The 23,848-nt window shown below is 44.0% G+C and overlaps 1 protein-coding gene across 1 annotated transcript; it reads left to right on the top strand.

Moving 5' to 3' along the window:
• Positions 1 to 40: 40 nt before the first annotated feature.
• On the top strand, positions 41 to 14,180 carry ism2a (isthmin 2a). Its single transcript, XM_084683170.1, has 6 exons — positions 41 to 46; positions 490 to 738; positions 4,852 to 5,143; positions 9,666 to 9,803; positions 10,996 to 11,064; positions 12,391 to 14,180. The coding sequence occupies exons 1-6, from the start codon at positions 41 to 43 to the stop codon at positions 12,906 to 12,908; spliced, it is 1,272 nt and encodes a 423-aa protein (XP_084539296.1). The 3' UTR covers positions 12,909 to 14,180.
• The last annotated feature ends 9,668 nt before the right edge of the window (positions 14,181 to 23,848 follow it).

Genomic DNA, 23,848 nt, shown 5'->3' with positions numbered 1-23,848 from the left:
AAGGTGGGATTGAATTGTGAGTCCCCACAAGGATAGCAATATGAATGTATGTGTGTTGTTGTGTGTGTTTGGGGGAGGGGGGTGTGTGCAGAGATAAAAAGAGAGATAGAAAATGTATGTGTGATGATTTACCTGAGTGTAACATCCCGGGTCAGCCTCCAGGACAAGATCTATTGCGTCACTGTGGATTGCTAACACTAATACCTACCAGATGTGCAGTAAGAGGCAGACTAGCTTGCTGACTGAAGGACTTATTGTCCTACTGACAGACTGACTTACTGGTTGACTAGTCGACTGAAAATATGATCGGAGTCTCTGTCTCATCTTTGAATGTAGACATCAAATCTGTGAACGAACCTCGTCATAATATTCGGAATTACACAAAAAACGATACAGCTTTGATTACAGTTTGTTGTTCTTAATGCAATTAAAAAATGTAACTGTGTCACGTCGTCTTTATCATTGTATTGGTTGTGTTGTTGTCTTTAGGCAGTACCTGAGGACAGCTTAGGTGATTCTCTCCTGAGCCTGGAGGACCTTCAGCAGCAGAACCAGCTACAGACCCTGCCTCCCACCCTGTCCACTCACAACTCCAGACATCAGTGGTCCCAACGTCGCGGGGAGGGGGTTTTACCCAAACCAGAACCAGAAGAGGACCCACAACCCTTCATACTGGACCTCAGGACATTCCCAGACCTGGCCAATGCAGAGATAGCCCCCCAGAATCCTAATATACAGGTAGGGACACACAATTATGTCTGTAGTTTACCTTCACAAAATAATGGTGGTGGTTTTTTTTATTTGAATATGTGAAATTTTGCTTCTTGATCCATGACCTTGCAAAGTCTTTGACTTGAGTTCCACAGTCACAAACCCTGGCATCTGCATGGTGGACAAGCTTGTTTGTCAATTCATTGCTAATGTTCTTGATCACACGGTAAATGGATCTGATGAGTCATGTGATATGGTCTGTCTACAGGTTTATGTTACAATCGATGTTATGGTCTGTGTTCAGTGGCGTAAGGTGGTTACGATGCGCCCTCGTGCATGCTTTTATGTCGGGCCCTAGTGTGCTATAGTAACTGGATATGAGGCACATAAACCATTCAGCTATATTTGACCATGATGTATTGGATTTTACAGTCAAGTGAGTTACTTAGGATATTGTTAGAGCGGTCAAAGAAAGAGCTATCAGAACCATGGATAGGGCACTGACACTGCATTAACATGAACAGACAATCAGTGTTCGATCATGAAAACAAGCATCAAGTCCCAAAAACTGGCCAGCTACAGTCTGCATGAACCCCATGAGATGATTTTACTGCACAACAATGCAATTACTACGCATATCCTACATTAGAAAACCAACTCTGTATTAGTGCAACTACACAGCGGCTTCACCCCCGTCTGGAAAACACAGGCTTACAGGCCGGCACAATGACACAAGTGCTCGGCAGCAACCTGACTTCAAAAAGTGAACAACTTGTTAAACAGGAGCACAGCCCATCAGATACCCCAAATCCCAATCCCATGAAAAAGCACTTGTACTCACCTACTCCTTGCCAGGGCTCTCAAGTCTCACGCATCCGCCGTGAGACTCACACATTTCAACCATTTCTCACGCTCTCACACAACACTTTGTATTTCTCAAGCATTGGAACAATTCTCACGCTGAGAAGTAAGGGATAACTTATCACGCTGTATACAATTAATGGACGAGGCACAGGCATACTAAGGGTTACTAAGGGAGTTATACAGAGTCAACAACCAGCCAATCAGTAGAACACACCTGATTGAAATGAATGGGTTGTTGTCAAGCTCTGTGGAAGCCTGATAACGACCATTCATTTGAATCAGGTCTGCTGGAGCAGGGAAACATCAGAACAGCAGGCCCTGAGGACCAGGATTGAACACCCCAGCTATAATCCTTGTTATAAAGAGAGTGGGATGAAGGAGGGAGCTGTTCTCATTGCCCTTCTTTCTCCCTCCCTCTGCTCCCTCAGTCTTTCTTCACAGCTGTTTTGAGTCGGCGCGGCCTCTTAAATTACCCCATGCGAGACCTTTTACAGTGGGGTGCGTCAAGTAGGCCATGATGCCGAAACATCTGCACAGGAGGGGGAGGAGGGAGGAGGGAGGGAGGGAGGGAGGGAGGGGTAGGGGGAGGTGGGGGGAGGGAGGGGGGAGGGGGAGGAGGGAGGTGGGGGGAGGGAGGGAGGAGGGGGAGGAGGGAGGTGGGGGGAGGGAGGAGGGGGAGGAAGGAGGGGGGTGGGAGGAGGGGGAGGAGGGAGGGGGGAGGGGGGAGCGGAAAAGAAAAAAAAAAGAAAAAAAAACATCCAAATCCCTAAATGTCAAAGGTCGGTATATTATTTTAACAAGCCCTTTTTTATGTGCTCTCGGAGTGCCGATCTGCATTGCCCACAAAGTGCCTTTTTAAACAAAGGTACCAGAAAGAAAAAAAACTACTTTTAGTTTCTTCTGTATTATGAGGGAGGTTTATGTGCACAAGTGGATTCAAAAGGAAATTAAGTTTGACTATGGGGGAAAAAATGACATGAGAAGGAGCCCAGGTATCCAGAAATTTCAATCCTAAAAACTTCTATTTCTGATCTATTTCTGAGAGGAAACTGAATTACTTGTCCAAGTGGGACTAGGCTGCTGTTCTTCGTTTGTCTGTACAAACCAGACACAGCTCTTTCAATTTTATTTGTCTTTCTTTTGGGGCCAGCGTCTAATATCCTCAGCAAAGCAAAAGTTGTTATTTTTTACCTGTTACCATGCTGGCAGGAATTAATTTGATTTTGACTGTGGAGGGTCATAGCGTGACAGAGTGAACCATAGTGGACTTAAACAATGCTGCATGAAATGGAGGGGAGGATACAGGAAAGGATACAGGGAGGATACAGGGCACAGTTTAAAGTAGAAACTGCAGCAACTGAAATCATATTTCGTAAATGCACAATGTTGTGTACCTCTAAAGACATAGGCAGTCTTACCTCAGCCAAATTACTTCCGCACAACCCTGGTGCCCCTATTTTTTACAATTGCCAGGATCACCTCCCAATGGAGACTTTGGCCCTCAACAAGAAGTGCCACTCTGTTAGGAACCTAGGTATGACTCAGAGGGCCTAATGGGTGGTAGTTAGTCCTAATACGCTTCCTCTACTTAAAGAGCAGACAGACGGGGAGGAAATGGAGCTCAGCTTCAATATTGAATTGGTCCTCTCCATGTTGCATTCACACACAGGCCTGCCAGGGTCCCAGTCAAGGTGCAAGAATCCTTAGCTGTAGTGATGAGGTGTCGCTGGTGGATGTATACTGGCAGTACTGCAAAGCCCGTGTTTGTGCATGGTTGTGTGCACACTTGCACAGGACGCTGTGCATGAAAGACAAATGGAGACACGGTGAGGAAGGGGAGAGGGTAAAAGAGAGAGGAGAAAAAAAAAGGTTTTCATATCCTTAGAACTTTCTAGAACGAGAAGACGGCATAATCTCCCGTTTTAGATGCAGGTTTGTCTTCATAAACAGTTATAGCAGCCATCAGATGGTAACTGACAAAATCCTAAACAAGCCTGCCTTTGTCTAGATGTGAGGGCCGCTGGCAGGGAAGGCGGGAGAGATGGCGGCAGGTTTTCAGTCTATCACATATCTATCTATCCTCCATTCTCTCTGACTCTTTCCCTTTGCCCTCTTCATTTTCCATCTCATTCCACATTTTGGCCATGCACGTATATCCTTCAGTCTAGTTTCCTCTGTTCCTCCGTCAGTGGTCAGTTTCTGTCCCTGTTTCTCTTAATTCTCCTCCTATCGTGGACATTCCTCATCCAGCTCACTTCCTGTCACTTTATTCCTTTTACATTTTTTCTGGGCTTGCTCTTTCTCTTTCCACCACTTAGTCCCACCATTCGTCCCCAAACACACACACTATTCTTACACACACTTCTGTGTCCTGCGGATGTCTAGACGTGCCTGTACAACCATCCTGGAGCGACAAAAACACAGAGGACACACGCACACACACACTCACACACGCACACACTCACCCTCATACGCGTACACATTCACCCTCACTACCAGTAGACCTACCCTTGCTAGCTTCTCCTGGAAGAACACGTTTCAGATGTGGCATCAGACAGACACCACAATCAACCGATATCAAATAGATTTAAGTAGACATCCACCCTGTGAAGCTGTTAGGAGATGTTATCCCATCACTTATCAGTATGTTTTCATGGCGTTGCGTGGCTGAGGACGGCCCATGTGTAGCAGAGACCGCTGCTCCATACTGCTCCATACAGAAGCTATTCTGTGGGCTGGGAATGTTATCAATGGCCGTCTGTGGTCATGGTGGTTTTCCACTTGTGTGTGAACACATTGTGTGTTGTGTGATTGCCGGTATTAAAGAACATTACAAGTCTGTGATGTTGATGAGTTTGTAGCAGCAACTGTGCAAAATGTTACCCTTGGCAATCTGGGCTGGTCCTCATATAACAGATTCCTTTGTAATTTGCTGAGGATAATTGTCAAGAGTGAAAATCCACCCCCAAATTCCCCCACTTTAATCTTGATAACATATTGTTACATCGTTGTTCACTTGCTCACAAACATAATATGTTAGATTTGAAACAAATGGGGAAACGGGGTGCATGAACCTCTAATTGATCACATTTCCAATGCACGTGGACATTCACACTCCTCATGCATATATCAATTGGAAATTGCTTTATGAAGAGCACAAAAAAAGATGTGTTGCAGATTATAAACCTGCAGCGGGAATTGTATACTTCAACGATGAACAATTTCCAAAAGAGTCCACTTTACTCCCTGAACTGCATCTATATCTGCCCCCCAAAGGTGACCATCGAGGTTGTGAATGATCCCCAGACAGAGGTGGAGATGGATTTGGCCAAGGAGGGGCGTAATGACTGGTCCCTTTCCGAGGAGGAGTGGCTGGGTCACAAGAAGTTGTTCTGGCCGCTGTTCTGGGAGTACCCTGAGCAGGCCGGGAGCGGGCCGGGCAGGGCCAGCCTGGAAGATCCCACCGAGGACTATAACTACGACACCGAGGATCCAGTGCTGAGTGGGGTCGGGGGAGGATGGGGAAATCGCTGGAACAACGGATGGGATTCCTCCAAGGAGAACTATGGTGAGCTGTCACGACGGAGATGGCTCCGTTATGTTTATACAGTCCCTCTCGATTTCTCTCTCGTTAAAAACGGACATGTCGTATGCTGTTTAGAGTGAGACCCAGTAGAACGTTTGCTGGCTTCTGGTGATGAATGCTGGTGCTTTTAGGAGGCATCCCCTGCTCTGGAAGAGGAGCGGAAGTGTGCCCGTCTCTCAAGACAATAGCTCTATTCAGTTTCCCAGAGAATGCACTGCAGCCTTTATCTTGGATAATGGAGAGATTGTGTTTGTTTGGTGTCCCTTATCAAGGAGGTGTGTGTGTGTGTGTGTGTGTGCACGGGGGGACATAAAGGTCTAAAGGTCGGGGCATGTCCTCAGTCAATGTTGGAAGATGTGTTTTGCTAGAGACTTCCCCTTTGTCAGGTTACGAGGTACGTTCCCCCCCACACACACACACACACATTCTTTCTCTGTTCCCTAACATAGTTTAGGATGGAGGTGTGTTCTCAAGGTCTGCTACATAAACATGAAACTCACACACACAAACAACCTGCGTGAAAGGCAGCTCCTCCAGACTTATCTCTGATGCCAGCTGTACACATGCAGGGAAGAAGAGGGAGTTGGCTTGTGAGTATTGTGTTTCACAGTCGCTCCTAGAGTCGCAAAGTGATTGAGATCAGGAAAATAACTATTTGAAACAGAAACACAATCTGGACTTGTCTCGTACAGATTAGAATGACTTGGGTGGCTGTACAGAAAATTGAGTAGAGATAAGATTATTTTAATGAAATATTGTCAACCTTTGCCATCAATTGTCTTATGTGGAGCTTTAAAAAAAAGATTTTGGTGAAAAATGTACCACATTCGACCTATTTTGAAGAGAGCAGGCCTGACAGAAACAAAAACATGGTTCAAACAATGTCTTTGATTCACACCTGATGGTTGTAATTTCCAACTAAATGCTGAACTCCCACAGAGGAAATCCTGTCTAAATCTCTCTTATTAAGCTGTCCTGAAATAGCATTTTCATGCTGTGTTCGTTTACTCTGAATCGTAGTTCTCTTGGTGCTGTTGAAGAACAGTTACCGGCAATCAGTTGAACAGCACTCACATTTGTCTAACCCCACTGACATTACCTCACCTCAATGTGAGACAATACCTGGATAAAGCTGCCTTTGCTTTGTGACTTGTCTTGTGCCAAGAATGTATTTTTATCCCAACAAGGATTTCATTATATGTGGCTAGAACAGTGAATATGTATTTGGTCATTTCAAAGGGCAAATTGGGTTTGATACAATATAACATTGCATATCTAATGGCAATGTGGCAGCTCCTTGTGATGCCAGATGGTTAAAAACGTATTGCAGAGCAGACTGAATAGTGTTTTTTTGGATGAGACAGAGAGACAGAGACAGAGAGAAGGGAAAAAGACAGAGTGTGAGAACAATGATTAAACATGAATTAGAAAGGGTAGGGGAATGGGTCAAACTTCAAAGGGATTTAAGAAGGAGAAACAAGTACAATTGGCCCAGAGAAAGGAGATTCCAGGTCAGGGGCTGGATGGGGGGGATGTCAAGATAACGGAAGGTGGAGGGGAGAACAATGAGAGAGAAAGCGAGAGAGAGGCAGAGATATACCTTGCCTGCCGTGTGTCTCTGTGTGTGTCTGTATGTGTGTGTCTGTGTGTGTGTGTGTGTCTGTGTGTGTGTGTGTGTGTGTGTGTGTGTGTCTGTCTGTGTGTGTGTGTGTGTGTCTGTGTGTGTGTGTTTGTGTCCTATGAAGCTGACGCTGAGCCATTTGTAGCTGCCCGATTTCAGCATAAAGGCCTTCCAGGCCTCCAGGCAAGGAGCAGGCGCTTGGGAGTCAGCTTGTCTTTAGAGGCTTATACCAGGGATGCACTCTGTAGCAGGGATGCACTCGGTAGCAGGGATGCACTCCATTTCTCACCAGTACTTGCTTACTTGATTGCTTGCTTACTGAGGACATGGTTTTGATCATTCTGTAGATACCAGTGGAGCAAAAAAAACGCTGCATACCCTTGCTTTGTGTTGGTGAACATAGGTAGAATAGAGTGAGGCTAATGGTGAGAGATGTAGAGAGACTTTCAAGCGTCACCTCTTCCTCGTCTCTTTTGCTGGGCCTAAAGGAACCAAAAGCATCACTGAGCGATCCATTATTTTTTATGATACCGGTGAATTTGTCCCTTCTCGTGATCCTACACAGTCACACCAATTGGCAATTAGCTTGTTTTTGCAGCACTGTATATGCACTCCTGTGAGTGAGATGTTATTGTAAGACTAGTTAAGGAATTGAGTTGTTATCATTGCTCCATGGTGTTATTTGAGTTCACCATACATTAATTAGCTAGCTGCTGTAATCGAGATGTGATTGTTACACTGTGTTTAAATCATTTAGATGTTATTGTTTCTTTTTGGTTCACCGTCTCTGGTAGCTGAAATGTAATTACTTTGCAATGTGGCACAGGCCTTTCCTTGACTCTGACCATGACATACTGTAGAACTACAAACTTCTGTTCCCTGATCTTCTGCTGAACTTCCTGTATGCATTATTTGTACGTTTCTTTGGGCAAAAGTGTCTGTAAAACAATAGAAGCTTCTTGAACAAAGAGAGGAAAACATGCAAACGTTGTTAGAGAGGATAAAGGAAGAAGGAACAAATGAAGAGAGAGAAGAAGGGAGGGAAGAGGGTAATGCTGGGATAGTGAGAAAAAGAGGAACGCTGATTAAGTGAGCAAAGGGAGTGCATGAGGAGGAGAGAATGAAGAAAGTCGTTTTTTCAGGGGGCTGCTGCTACAGTAAGCATTCCAGAACCAAGCCCTGGTGAGTGGAGGAGTGCAGCATCCACACCTTCCCTTTGTTGTTCCCTACAAGTCATCAGGGGGTGGGGAACTTCTCCTCCCTCACCACAACAGCCCACTGCTCTCTACGAGCCGGGCATTGCAAACTTGTGGAAAGGAAACATGACCAAAATGCATTCATGACAGGCTAGCGAGATGTTAAGGAGTATCTCTCGCTCTCTCCCTCTCTTTGTTCTGTTCACCGCTTTGGCTCTTTTTTTTGTTTTGCTTTGAACCCTTCCTCCTGTACTTGCACGTGGCTCTTCCCACCACTTTTCTACCATTTTGTCCTTCGTGTGCACCTCTCTCATATTCCCCCTTTCCCACAAACTTCCCAAAGGGTAATGTTTTAAACTTGGGAGACTGGAGAGGGTGACAGAGGGAATGAGAAAGATAGAGCTATTGAGAAGAACGGGGTGGATGGGGGGCAAGTACAAACTGTTCATTAACCAGAAAACCTTTTAGAGTTTAGCTGTCCTAAGACATTGTTTGTGTTGGCACTGCTTCTGGCTGCAGGCTACAGCCACCTTGCCATTTAAATATTTATTCCACCCAAGAGACAGACACACACAATTTCTTGCATTAACACTCTTACAAACTGGCAGACACAAACACACACACACACCCCTGCCTCCCCCTGTTCCCATGCACACACGCACACCTTGCCAGCTGGCCCTACATCCTGATCATTAGTGACATTATGCTTTCCCTGTATAATATGCAATATTAATTTAGTCGTGGGTCATTAACTTCCATAATCATTTTCCAGGCAGGGATGTTTTCTTAGGGGCCTTTCCTAGCAGGTCTACCATCAATTGCAACAGGTAGAGTCTGGGGGCTTATACAGGTCAGGTGAGGAATGCCTGATTCTAGATCAGGTGACCGGTATTAACACCTGGTCAGTCTGAAAAACAGTTGGCCATGTTCTTCAAGGTCTGTTCTTTTATCATTGGTTGCAGCTGACTGAGAAACAGTCTACTTTTGCTACTTATCTTTTTTACATCAAATATAGGCTATGCTCAAAAAAAAAGTCCTATCTATATAAACCATCTGTGGCAAAAGAACCCCAAAACCCATTCAGGGTTGCAAACATTAACTTATAGACCGGAATGGGGGATTATGGGAGTTCATGTTGAGGCCTCCACATCATACAAGTACCTGGGAGTGAAGGATAGGGAACAACAGGGCCAATGCCATTCTACTTCCTGAAGAGGTTCAGGTACTTTGACTATGCTGCTCTGTGGCGTAGAGGGCTAACTCTATGCAGTTGAGTGCTGGCAAAGGAGATTCAAAGCAGAGGGTACTCCAGGCTTGAGAAGCTGATTTGAATAGACGTTTCTAGTTGAGACAGGTTTCAAAATAACAATTCCTGTTTTAGAAAGGACGACAACCACCTTTAACTGTTACCCAGCAAAGGAAACCTTCACTCCCGACTGAACCCTCCTTAAATCTTTAGAAGCAAAGTGTTCCCACTCAAGCAAGGCCCTAAGACATCTAACAGAAAGGTACTTTCGAAGTTCAAAACTCATTTGCAGTACTGTTTTTATTACATAACACACAGACCACCTGGGTGAGGAATTTGCCGGGGCTCACTTCAAAGACATGCCAGACAGCTAACATACCTCTTTTGTTTTATTTCCCCCGTCCTCCTCCCTCTGCCTTCCTGCTGCCTCTCACCCCACAGAGTACGAGGAAGAGGAGTGGAGCGTCTGGTCACCTTGTAGCGTTACATGTGGCCATGGCAACCAGAAACGCATTCGTTCCTGCGGTTATGCCTGCACGGCGACCGAGTCCAGGACATGTGACTTGGAGCGGTGTCCAGGTAAGATCATCTGTGTGCCCTCGTCACTCCTTGCCCGTGCTTCGGATGCGTCCTCGTCTGCGGCTATACATTCCAAACTGCATACTTTCAGTAGGCACAGTGCCTAGCTTCCCTTACATCGTGTATTTGGTTGCAGACAGTTACTGTGTGTGCCTGCTGGAGTTATTGCGCACCCTTCTGTTGTGAGAAGGGGGGTTGGTAGAATAGCCAGAACAACTAAATATCCAAGTGAGAATAAGGCTTTGACAACAGTGGGAGCATGGTCTCACCCCCAGGAGACCCTTCGAGTAGGAAACGTTTCAAATCTCCCCTTGATACAAAGGCAAAGTATTAGTCAAAGATACTTTGAGGCCAACTCCTTCCACATCTTAGCAGTGAATTGAGTCTTGGCCTAACTTTATCACTATCGTATGGCACATGAATTCATATGAAGTGAAGTCCAAACTGAAGTCCTTTCATACGCAAGTCGCGCCACGGAATTAGGACTGAGGAACTGGAATCATACGGGAAATGCTGGTTTTGCTAGTCAATGCTAGGCCACCCTGAAAAGCCATCCATGCTGAAGAGGGTGGACGCTGCCAGGCTGTAGAACAGAGCTGATGTTGTTGGGAGCATGCTAGGTGTGTTTGGCTCCCTGCAGAGCCCGGCTGTGTACACATCTCTCGAGGTGTTTACCACGGATCAATGAGGTACTGTATCTCTGGAGCTGTAGGGGGTCGAGATCTGTGTGTGCGAATGGGGGCGGGGGGGGGGAGTGGGTTGTTGGTTTAGTTGTGTGTCTGTATTGAGGGGTGTGTTTGGGTTGAGCGGTGCATGTGTGGAGCGAGGGTCGTGTTTCTGGGTGGGTACAGTGAGCCGTGGGAGTGTTGAGATGGTACAGGGATGGCGGGATGGGTGGAAGTGTGTGTGTTCAGTATCTATGTGTTTGGGCGGGGCATGGGCGGGGCCTCTACACAAAGTCTCCAAACAGACTCCATTATTAAGAGACAGTGCTGCATAAACACCCCGGTTGATGTTACATTTCACACAAGCTGGCATTAACCCTCTCAGTCATGAGATGTTGGTCCTGTCTCCATTCTTTCTGTCAGGGTACTTGTTGTGCTATGTTTGATTTTGATTTAGAAATCTAGGATTCATTTGAGATGAGGTGAGGTGTTCCTAAGCAATCTAAACCATTTTTCTTTGTCTCCAGATGACCTTGATGCAGTGACTGAATTGATGCCGATACAGACAACTAACGGCACTGACTCACTGGATACAAGTAGGTCACATGAATGTGTCTGTGTATCTCTGCTTGCTCCAGTGCTCGTGGTGTGTGTACAGTACATGTACATTCAATGTTTTGGTAGTTGCCTAAAATTGCCTATTCCACTTGGTGAGTGTGTGTGTGTGCGTATGGGGTCAGGGGTCAGGGGTGGTTCAGGCTTGGCTCGTGGTCTGTTCTGTTTTGAGGGTGGTGGGCGAGAAGTTTCGGGACGTCCTTCACAGACAGATATTATCACAGATATTGAGAGTCCACCCCTGCCCCTCCACCCCCCCCTTCTTTAGTCTTCGCTCCATGGAGTAGAAAAACATTCCACCGAGAAATGTTTGAATTGGTTTTTAGTTTTGACTTTATTGCTCTCCTAGGGCTTGGCACTGACCAGTGAACGTGATAGCTCTTTTCACTCCACAATCATAACAAAGTGTGCGCTAGAAAAACACTACAAGATAAAGTGTCAGAAGTTTTTCTTATTTGTCTCTCAGAGAGACTACGGAACATAACTATTTGTCATAAATAAGTTTTAATTTGACCACAGCCTCTGATGTCAAATATATTTTTTTGTATGTGTTTTGTATATACTAACCCTAACCCTTATTTATTTAAGGCTTTTCAGAGTTTGATGTTTTGACATGTAAAAAGATTACCCACCAAAGTCACTTTGAAAGCTTGGAAGCAGTCTTTCTGGTTTCCATTGTGTAATCAGTGCTGTTTTATGTTATAATCTGTTTGAATAGTTATGTTTTTATTGCAATTGAAACGTGGTGATTGAATGACCGAAGTTGATTAGCCTGATTAAATCACTGTCACTTATATGCAGTGTGTTCATAACGGAGGGACTGTCAACTATAGAAAATGATTTCATCTATGTTTATTTTCTATGTCGAGAAGTGCACTGGATATTGGCAAAATAGTCTGATACTGTGATAAACCTTTCCATATTGGGGTCAAAGCTATTATGTAGATGGATGTGATCAAATGTTGATGTAAGCAATTGCTTGACTTCCATTTTTGGATTGGCATTTATTGATGCCTTACGGTGGATGTTGGTGAAACTTTATTTGAAGAGGTCTAAGTAGATTTTCCAAAAACAGATCAAGATCGATCCAAAAAGCTTTAAGTAATATGCAACAAATAATAAACTACATATATCTTGAGAGCCAGTTTAGGATCTGAAATCTTTGGATCAGCTGTCCAATGAATGTGTTACCTAGATGGATGGATGACCACATAGCTGCATAATCACCCTCCCATCGCAAAGCCCCGAGGATTTTTATATGCGCGCAGAAGCCGATCAATAAACTGTATCTGTTTGAATCCCCACAGACGTCGACAGCTGTGAAAAGTGGCTGAGCTGCAAGAACGACTTCCTCCAGAAGTACCTCCACCAGGTTCTGACTGAACTCCCCAGCTGCCCGTGCAGCTACCCCTCCGAGGCCGTCTACAGCGCCGTCAACATCCCCGACCACAAGCAGCGCAAGACGTATCGGTGGCGCGACGCCAGCGGCCCCAAAGAGCGCCTGGACATCTACAAGCCGTCCGCCCGCTTCTGCATCCGCTCCATGCTCTCCTACGAGAGCACCACGCTGGCCGCGCAGCACTGCTGCTACGACGACCACATGAAGCTGATCACGCGAGGCAAAGGGGCCGGGGCGCCGAATCTGATCAGCACCGAGTTTTCGCCCGAGCTGCATTACAAGGTGGACGTGCTCCCCTGGATCCTGTGCAAGGGGGACTGGAGTCGCTTCCATTCAGTGCGGCCGCCGAACAACGCCTTGGCTTGCTGGGACAACCCCCCTGAAGAGGTGTTCCAAGCCGAGCTGGAGGAAGCGAGGGAGTACTAAGGAGACCCCTCACCCCCCCACTATCCAGCTAAGGGAGAGTAGTGGGAAGGGAGGATGAGAGGGGAGAGACCAGATGGTCGAAACATGTTCAAGACCGTGGCTGTGGGTGAATGAAAGTGGCTGAATGTGTTCACTTTCAAAGACTTCAGATAGAAATCCTTTGGTTGTATAATCTCATATACAGATATAAAGTATATATATATACAGTACAGTATACACATCAGCATGTGCAAACCTGGCAAATTACATAAATGGTTTCCTCAATGTATTTATTTTCCATGGATTGTGTTTTTCGAAAGACACGCCAAGGGTGCAGCTATTATATTGTCTGTTATTTGCTGACATGGCAAATTGATATAATGGAGAGTCTGAACTGACAGTCATAGGCTATTAGTGCACAGCACTAGCCAGCGCTCAAAAGAACACTGGTGAGTCAACTTTGGACAAATGTTCGGAGAACAACAATTTCATGAAATCTTTTACACTTACTCACCAATTTGTCTTACCTGTCCTCAAGAGTCAAATGCACCGATGCTGTGTGTTCGAGATAAGGTACTTGGAACTGAGGGGAGGGGAGGGATTTGCGGCATGCGACAAGTGGTTGCAACGGTGCCTCCAAGATCCTGGAGTGTGGAGCATAGAGAATGTGTATTTATTAGACTTATATGGGGCCTGAATTGTATTTGCAGGAATAAATAAAAAAACACTCATGAAAGAAATTCCTGTCAAGCTGCTAAAAACAGGACAGGTTCAAATGGAATGTTGCCTTATTGTTTCTCTCTCTCTCTCTCTCTCTCTCTCTCTCTCTCTCTCTCTCTCTCTCTCTCTCTCTCTCTCTCTCTCTCTCTCTCTCTCTCTCTCTCTCTCTCTCTCTCTCTCTCTCTGTCCCCTCCCCCCTTCGTTGGCCCAACTCCAATCAATTCCAAACCCAGAAACCCAAACAGTTCAAACAAAAGCCCCATCAATGCATCCTGCTTTTCTTACTATCTCTCAGGCCACATTCTTCAGAACAGATATCATCCGTTGTTTTAGTCATATCCGATATCCTGGGACACAGTATTTGTCTGTCAATGATTTTTTCCTATGCTCCCCTAGATAGGGTTACACAAGGACATAGCTTGTTGATGAAGGACGACCTGTTAAACCCAACAATCGTTTTGCCCCTTGTTGTCTTTACTTTAATAGAGCACCTGAAGTGATTGTTTGTTCCGGACGACTCTCTTGTTTTTGGATTGGGTTGACACTTTGAGGGAAATTTGTTGAGGCGTGGGTCGAGGGATATTTGGGGGGGGGGGGGGGGGGGTTGGCTACAAAAGTGGAGAAAAGGGGGAAGGAAAAAGAGCAACAGGAGTGAGAAAGAGGGTAATTCACATGAAGTTGGTTTTCAGCAAGAGAGAGACAGAGTATGTCATCTGTCGGGGGGGAACACACAGAGGAACACAGTGTTCCTCCTCTTCTCTCTCTCCTTCATGGTCCTCTCTCCTCCTTCCCACTCTTCCTTATCTCCCTCACCCCGTGCCTCCCTTCTAACCCTCTCCCTCTATATGGTTATGTGAAGGGTGGGTTAGGACATTGATAGGATATTGTTTCAACGTTGACAGTCCCGTGCCTGGTAATCAGAGCTGATGTCATTGACGGCGGTTCAAGAGGCTTGTGTTGACAGAAAACTGTGTCTCTCCACACACTGAGTCGAGAGAGCAACAGACAGACTCTGTCGTTTGTGCTCTCCCTGTCTCCCAGCTAGAGCTGTACTGCTATAGAAGATACTGTTTCTAAAAAAGAGTATGTATTCATTACAGAAGCAAAAGACGAAAACACACACACGCACAGGATCCAACATGGCCCCAGTATTTCCCCAACATCCCTCCAGTATTTTACGGCATCCATCTAAGTTGACAGAGTTTGGGAACCTTTGAAAGATCCCAAAACATCCGAGTGCCAATCACAATAACTACACGTCTAGATGTAGCATTTGGCCACAGGCAGACAAAAGGAACATTTGAGAACCGACGTTGATCTGAATTCAAGTTGTTTACTGTGTCAGCCAACATTTATTCATGTACTTTATGAAGGACTGTTTGCCAATACGTTCCTTCTGTTGAAATGAGCAAGGGTAGATAGGGAGATAGTGATTTGGCCGGAAAAAAAATACCTTCACCACTAAGTGTAATATAATCCTTTTGAGTTACGTCAGGATATTATCTGCTAAGAACTAACAGGCCTCTTTTAATTGAGTCTATTCGGAAGGGGATACAGCTGGGAGCGTCAGACTGGGGTCATCTTCCATCGGACCCAGCTGTACAAATGCTTGGATCTCTTCACAGTAGTGATACGGACCCACAGTTCAGGGCTACTGGCTTAGCCTCGCCTAGCTTTGTTAGCTTACCTTATCTTAGCCTAGCTTTGGATTTCAGTCATTATACACCTAACAGAATATCAGTCTCCACCCATGGTTTATGTGGCTGGGAATGTGTGTGTGTGTATTTGTGCGTGTGTGCATTTTTAGAAGGGAGGGCTGAGGATCAGGATTTGTGTACTTTCAAGAGAGGCAAGCAGGCAAGCCAGCTGGCTGGTACTCTTAAATATGTCTTAGTCATTATTGATTTTGGACAGATTCTCAATCAAATGGGTTTCAAAGCAGGCCCTCTTGCTCTCTTTCTACACAGTCATACCCTGATACAGAAGGGAAAGCCTTAAAATGTCTGCCTGATGATTCTGTACAGACCAAGCCTTTCATAGCGATGCCATAACCTGCCATGTTTCTTATGCTGTTTCACCTGAGGGAAGCAATAAGGCCAATAATGCATTAATAGATCATGTTTGAAAAAAATACAAATGTGTTTGTAAGGTGTAGGATGATGATGAAATTCCATCTGTTGTTGAGTTCACCAGTTTATGGGGAAAGGTTCTGGGACATTGTTTGGCAACAGTTTTATTGTCAATTTATCATTGGCCAAGTCCATTGCTGTTTTTCTCAATTAGAAACATTCTTTGTTGCATTTGTCATGGAAATAATTGTTGCGGTCCGAGATGTCTAGTCTTAAGTTTTTACATTTTAAGTTTACGTCACACTTTATCAGGACTTTTTTTACTGAAAGGTAAAGGTACTTTTTTTTTAAGAGAGGCACTTTATTTATTTTTTTAACATACGTGAATATACATGTATATACAACTACATAGAAATATATTAATGTAATATACAGTGCAGTATATAAACATTTTTGTTGTGTTTGGTAAGTATGCTGCATTTATGTAGTTTTGTACATGATGTACTGTATGTCATGCTTTTTTCCGCATGTGCCATATTTTATAATGATCTGAAGTATGTTTCTGTATAGTATTTATTAAAATAAATCATGAATTTATATACAGAAGACGCAGTATTAAATCAGAAGGGCATTCGAAAAGGTGCCGTCTCTCTTAAGGTACCTGTTTGTATCCACACACAAAGTACTTCTACAGTATGTGACTTATACATGCTCATTAACTAAATATAATAAATGAAACTTTGCCATAACTACTTTACAAATGTGTTATCTATTTAATTTATTGAGATGTCTGGTACAAAGGGTGAGAAGAGAGAAACATCGAAATGACTGAGAAGACAGTGGTGAACACTGTGATGGCCCTCCCGGTGTCTACTCGTGCGGGTCGGTCTTTGCATGTTGCTGGAGATTGGTGGGTGGAGCCTGGAGATGGGTGGGCGGGGCCTGGAGATTGGTGGGCGGAGCCTGGAGGTTTGTCAGCATGATGGAGCATACCTGGGGGGATGCACATAAAGGCAGCTTTTCCCTGTCGGCAAAATGGGAAGGAACGTGTCCTGAGTGCTTTTTTTGTTTGAACGGCTCTGGGTGCTATTGGCTTATTATTGCTGAATAAGCACCACAAGAGAGTGTAATAGCTTGTTGGAAACCATGATTACTTTGAGAGACACACCTAGAGCTTGGAAGTTAGGGTGTCCTCCGTGTCTGCAGACATGACACATAGTTTACAAAAAACGCATGGTTTAGTCCTAGCACTCACCTTGTATATGAATTAATATAAATATAATGTGGTTACATTTCCACAGGTTGTAGTAAATTAATAGAATGAATGTAGGATAGATTTAATGAATGGAGAACATACTGTATGTGTGTGCAATCTTTTAATGGACGGTGAGGCCAAAGACAATAAATAATAACAGCCCAATACTGAAAGACTGCTCCTTGATTAACACTTGAAGGTTGTCTAAGACATTTGTCACATTTTTATGTGAAGAACAATATTGTTCCTTCGGGTAAGAAAGCACAACCTTGTTCCTAGGCCTGCCTTTGAAGTCATGCCACCTCCACTTAAAAAACTCCACCACCCATAATGCTGTTTTCCTATGGATTGCCAATAACAAGCAAAAGTGACACTCACAGAGGGTGTTATTTATCACGTGTCTGGGGTTTATGGGCCCTCACGCTGACCTCCAAGTTTGGCAACCCCCCAAAGGTAGTTCCTGAGGAAGGTCAGGTCAAGATAACGTTACCTGTACAGGCCCCTGTTTGGACTGAAAACAGGGCCTTCTGGGAAACAGTGGAGGCATCGAGGGAGGCGTTTGCTTCCTGCCAGGAGAGGAAATCAAAATAAACCATGGAGGTCAAGACGTTGTTTCAAACACAATAAGTAGGGATCACACAAAACAGGATAACCAAGTGTGTTTGGCAGCTGTGCATGTTTGTGTTCACTTTTTTGTAAGTATTTTTGTGCCTTTTGTGTGTCACGTGTATAACAGCTACTAAGATGGTGTAAGATCACCTTGGGAAACGTAACACAGCTGAACTTGCAACAGTAAAGCTTGTATCCTTTTTTCCCTCTCCATCATTCTGCCTAGTCACTTAATAAGTAAGCCCTTTTCCATTTTGCTAGAGCCAAAATAATGTTCAGGGTACTCCTTTCCTGTGGTAGTATGATACATTTTAACAATTTTGTGCCTCTCCTGGAGGGATATTGACATTGAATAGACGGTTTATTTAATGCACAAAAAAAACTTTTGCTGATATTTGTACATGCGTCTGAGATGCTTTGAAATGTGAGTGCTAAGGTCAAATTTCCTTTACTTTACTGCTTTCATGATCCGGCTCGGGTTCCCAAAGGCTCATAGACTTTCATATCCTGAAGTTTCATAGTAACAGGAACAAAAATATAATTAGAGGCATTCAATGGTAATTTGAGAGACTATTGTCTTAGCTGAAGCTTAGCACCAAACACTTTTGCTGTCGCCGTTTTACTGGGATTTACTGCCTAGGATGTAATTGAGTCTGGGAATTCTGTCGTCTGGAGAGACGGAATGGCATTTAGGAATGTCACTGCTGGCCGTGAGGGAATTTGCTGGGAATGGCACTTGGGAGTGGAAGAGAGGGAAAGAGGGGAAGAGTTGAACAGAGGATAAAAGGAGATTGTGAGGAAGACAAAAGGACATGGACGGAATATCTGTTGATACTACCATCAATGTCAATGTCACTGCCAAAGTTGATAGGGAAGTTTGTACTATGGTATCAGTTGCTATGATTTTCTTTGGCAATGTAAAAATTCTCTCTCCCCAGCAGAGTACTCAACCACTCAATTTAGCTGTTGTTAGATGTCTTGTAAAGGGTTGTAAATGGGGGGAGGAACGAAGAGAAAGCGATGAAAATGAATGCTAGTGACAAATAGATTCTCTCGCTCTCTCTCTCTTTCTCACACACACACACACACACACGCACGCACACAACAGCATGTTTTTATAGACCTTGAAGGAGCTGTAAATATAGGAGAGTGAGATCCACCGCAGACCTGCTGTGAAGGAGTGTGGGGGAGAGGGGGGGGGGTGGCTCCAGATGGTCCTGTTGAAGCAGTCAGGTCAGGGACTCGGACTAGCGGTGGTGGGATGAGCAGAACAGAGGTCTGAGAGACCAGATCAAAGAGCCAGACCAACACCAACGCACAAAGGGACGTGGGCCTAAACTCACATTCTTTCCCTGTATGACACACTTGCACACGTACTCACACTCTCTGCCTCAAATATTCGGTCGCACATACATTCCTATGTGCATGCTCCTGTCTCTCTCTCTCTCTCTCTCTCTCTCTCTCTCTCTCTCTCTCTCTCTCTCTCTCTCTCTCTCTCTCTCTCTCTCTCTCTCTCTCTCTCTCTCTCTCTCTCTCTCTCTCTCTCTCTCTCTCTCTCTCTCTCTCTCTCTCTCTCTCTCTCTCTCTCTCTCTAGACTGTCTCCCTCCCTCTCTTTCTTTGACACACAGGCACCACAGATCTATTGCGGGATTAACTTTCCACTTCCCTCAGCTGGTGAATCTTGCACAAGAGGATGAGAAGGTGAGACAGGTACAGCTCCCCACACTTCTGCCCCGTCTACCTTTCAGATAATACTGATGCATTTATGCCTCAACAGGGTCCTTGAGGTAAAAGACCACACTTGAAACCCCATATAATTAATGGGCATCAAAGTCAGACTGTAAACCACTTACAGTACTAGTCTAGAAACACACTGTGTGTGTGTGTATGTGTGCAGTGTGTGTAACCTGGCCCTCTCATTGGCTTCTTGTCACCCGTCATCATGGTTAGCAGCCACAGAGGCTCCCTCATAGCCCCAGTTAGTTAGCCGGGTGTGAAACAGCCCCTACCATTAGCAACCTCTGTTTACCCCCCAGGGACTTCCCAGAACCGCTATCATGTATTACCAGCCGTGCCAAACATACTAGGTAGAATATCTATTTAGCCATAAGCCAAGATCCAACACTCATTGAATAAATCTGGGTTTGTGCGCATCACACTGGTGAGGTGCGTGACAGAAATACAATGAATGATAAGGAAGTTTGGATCAAGTTTTAATGGTTGGTTGGTGTTTAGCGGGTTGTTTTGGTCTAAACAAGCAGGAACAAATGTTTGTTTTTTAATCTATGCAATTTGAATAAATAATAAGTACGCATACTCATTTAAAATATACCGAAATATCTGTTATATAATGTGCACCCATGAAAAATATGTCTTTCTCCTAGTATTTAGATGTTTGACATTAGTTTAAACAATAGGTTAGGTGATATCGTTTAAAAAAAATACAACCAAAAACAACCCCAGGTGCAGTGGCCGCAAACACACCTCAAATTGTACCTCTATTGTTTTCTTTGTTTGACATGTTTGTTTGTTGCTCTGGAGCATCACACACACTTCCTGGTGTCGGTCAAAGGACAGGCAAACTGAACAGGCCAGACTACAAACACCCTGAGACACAAACACACGAAGAAAAGCAGGGGTGATTGTTGAGCCCGTCTGTTAAGTTGTAGACTAAGTCATTTGGTTGTTTTTTTTTTGTGTCAACTTGTTTTCTATTATTATAATACATGGAAATGAGGTCGTACTAAAGTATTTGTTAAATGAAGGTAAAAATGCTTCACGTGTTTTCAAGTTTTCACGTGTCTCTGTTCTGCTCTGCTCCCATGTATGCTCATGGTTTGGGCATGCTTAACCTGGTGCAACTGTTTTGTCCCTCATAGAACTTTTCATAACAACTTTGGACTATCCCTGTTCGAGCGTGTGCCTGGCAGTGACACAAAGGCTGTGGCCTTTACTGTGACGAGGCTAATGGAGACGTCCTCATGGTGAACCCAAAGTACATAGCTTCAACCCCAGCCACAGTTCCAGCTGTGGGGCATTAATAACGGGATTGTGAAGTAATTGTGTTCATGTGCTAATCGCAGGTCCGCATGTCTATAATTATATAACCCAGTGTGTGTGTTTGAATGTGGAAGGGAGGAAATATGTGTTTGCTCATGGAAGACAGGGATGGAGTATATGTGTGTGTTTGCGCCTGTAAGCACAAGGGCATGTGAGCGATAGAGAAACAGAGATGTAAAGAAAAACACACATTGATGTCACACTTCAACCATTCCTTTCTATTCCTGGGAAAAGTGGGTCCACCATCATGTTTTCATTTCCAGCAGATTACTTCAAGCAGGACATGCATCACCTCCTCCCCCAACGGTGGGCCGGGCCAGGAAATAATAACCTATACGATTATGATGAATATAGGTGTGTATTTGAGAGCAACATGTGTTGCATAGCAACATGCTATGTAAAATGCTCCACGTGCTTGTGTTAGAGACAGGGGCATAGGTTTCATTATACCCACCCACTTTTTGAAAAAGTTTAATCTGTCGTCCCCCCTTAAAAAAAAAGAAGACAATTGGATTTAATGGCCGCATCCCAGATATATTTAAAATGTCCCAGCCACATTTGAAAACAAATCTATACCCCTGGTTAAAGATGACCAAGACATCTGTCTAAGCATAACCATAGTGCTTATTCCTCCCTAATAAGGCATTCATTTTCTCACCTGGCGTGGTTGATAAAAGTCTGCCAGCCCAGGTCAGTCCACTCAACCTCTCACAATGTCATTGTTCTTGAGGGGGAGGTGAGTGTCCAAATATTGACACCCTGGTCCTTTCTCCTTTCTCACGGTCTCTAGAAGACACACGCACACAAACGTGCTGTGTCCCGGGAAATGTGGATCTTCATTATTTGTCAGGCTTTTACTTGTGTTAAAAAGGTCAACACTGATCCACATTCCTGGATAAACAATGCAATGATGAGTCGCAGTGCATGTGAATTCTGAGTTTCCTTAAAAGAAAAAAGGAGAGAGAGGGAGCATGAGGCCTGTAAAAATAGAGCCGGCCACTGAAAGAAAGACAAATGTTTGCTTTCTCCAGGATTGTTGAGGTGAGGCCTTGCCTGATAGCTGAGCACCAATTTTGTGTGACAATAGATCATAAAGGGGACACAATATTGACTACGGCCCTCAAGAAAGAATGTTTGTCTCTTTGGAGTAGTTTCCATCTCCAACGCTTCCAACTAATTTGTGTAACACGCTTGACCATGCATATGAAAAAATATTCTCTTCACTGCTGAAATGAATCAGTTTGAAGTGTTCCAGAGCTCTTACTACAATGTAGAAACTTTCTGTAGATAAAGGCTAAATCGATATCTCGGGGGGAAAAAGTACACAAGCTTGGAAATATTGTTAAAAAGAGAAGAGGATTTTATAACATACAGTTCTTCACATCCTGCCTAAAAATATATTAGTAATAATTAGATCCTAAAAATACCTGTCTAATCAAAAATATATATATACTTTCCCTTTTTGACCTACTGCTTTGTGGTCCTCTGTTTGAAACTAATTCAGGCTGGGATCATCTTGAGTTTTTTTAGTTATTTAAATAGGGTCAAGGCTATGTATTAGTTCTGTGAACATAAATGAGTGTGTGACTTTCCAACAAGTGCAAACCTATGCATCTAGTGTAGGGACATGTGTGTGAGACAGGGAGAGGGGGTTTAGTGTTCTAAGGGGTGCTATCCAAGGACCTCAAGCTGTGAGTACACAGCTGCATGAGGGTTCATCTGATGAGAGCGTCTGGGTAGAGCCAGTTGCAGAGCCCTGGTCCACCAACAGACCCTTTTGTATCCATCCCAACCTGAACCCCCCCTTCCTATTAATCGTGTGGAAGCCATTGGGGGACGTTCTTCTAAAATGAGGCAGGGCACTTTGTTAATACAGGTTTCAAGATTTGAAGATTGTGATCTTCCGCGCCAATCAAAGTTCTCGACCACGAAGCACACATCCACAGATGGTACACTGTGTAAGACTAAAAGAAGATGTCACTGTGTAAGACTAAAAGATGATGTCACTGTGTAAGACTAAAAGAAGATGTCACTGTGTAAGACTAAAAGAAGATGTCACTGTGTAAGACTAAAAGAAGATGTCACTGTGTAAGACTAAAAGAAGATGTCACTGTGTAAGACTAAAAGAAGATGTCACTGTGTAAGACTAAAAGAAGATGCTCTTCACTCTGTAAACATTAAGAAAAGTAGAGGATTGAAACTCGTTTTTTTACTTTCAAACTTTAATGATCAAGTTTTAAGATGGGCCAGTCATTGTAAGTCACCCCTCAAACCGCTAATTGAATTCTCGACAAGGTGAGAGTTGGCTGTCACAGTACAGTGTGTGATATGGTTTGCTTTATGAATCACTGAAAACACTCCTTTGACGCCTGTCAAAAACAGACACTTCAAAGGGTGTCCTACTCATTGTCATTAATCAATAAATGAGAAGGTCTACAACTCACTGCCCCCCCCCCCCTTCACCACACACATACACAGAAGATTCTCAAACAATATTCAATATAAAATGCATAACTATATTGTAGTAAAAGCCTGCAAAAATGTACAGCATTGCTCTGCACATCATTAAACTTTCTAGGTTTAAACCATCACTAGAGACCTGACTTGACTGAGACTGCCACCTGCTGGTAAGATTAGAAACTTGCAACTACAAAGCTTTTATTTCATATCTTTTAACCTTTAATGTTATTGTACACACAATTTGTTAAAACTATGCTGTATTATAAGGTATCAGTTAAAAAAAAAGAATCCTTTCTTCATCTCAGACTGACAGTGGTGGTCCTGGCACATTTGACGCCCGGGGCATTCTGGTTTAAAAACAGGAAAACCGAACCGCCCCCCCCCAAAACAATGTTCACGATAAGTTAGGTCAATATCTGCACTGTGTTTGCTTTTTTCTTTCAATACATGTGCCCTTTACGTAAGGTTATATTATGTGAAGTTAACTGCATTTGATAGTGAAAGACAAAGTAAACGGTTGCCAACGATTACACAATAGAGCAAACTGAAATACTTATTGCCATTGTTACACTGGTGGGGCCCCATGTTGTGCAGTATGTGATTTGAGTCTGCCTCTGAATAGTGTGGCATGCCTTGCTGATAGCAAGCACACTAATTACATGTCAGCATTAGTTGATGAGCTAATTTCAAAAGCGTAATTTTGCCACACCATTATTAAAAAAATATTATTTCTTGACAGCCAAATATAACTATGAATAAATAACCAGATAAAACGCAGAATAAGATG

Source organism: Hypomesus nipponensis, chromosome 3 (assembly GCF_054491055.1).
Source record: "Hypomesus nipponensis isolate SF chromosome 3, ASM5449105v1, whole genome shotgun sequence".
NCBI classification, from domain to species: Eukaryota; Metazoa; Chordata; class Actinopteri; order Osmeriformes; family Osmeridae; genus Hypomesus; species Hypomesus nipponensis.
The sequence above is the reverse complement of the archived record's forward strand: the minus strand, read 5'-3'. Positions and strand labels throughout refer to the sequence as shown.

Excerpts from the sequence above, each read along its gene's own strand:
- ism2a (XM_084683170.1), top strand. Across the intron at positions 5,144-9,665 it reads TTCCTCCAAGGAGAACTATG|AGTACGAGGAAGAGGAGTGG; the intron begins GTGAGCTGTCAC and ends CTCACCCCACAG. Across the intron at positions 9,804-10,995 it reads TGACTTGGAGCGGTGTCCAG|ATGACCTTGATGCAGTGACT; the intron begins GTAAGATCATCT and ends CTTTGTCTCCAG.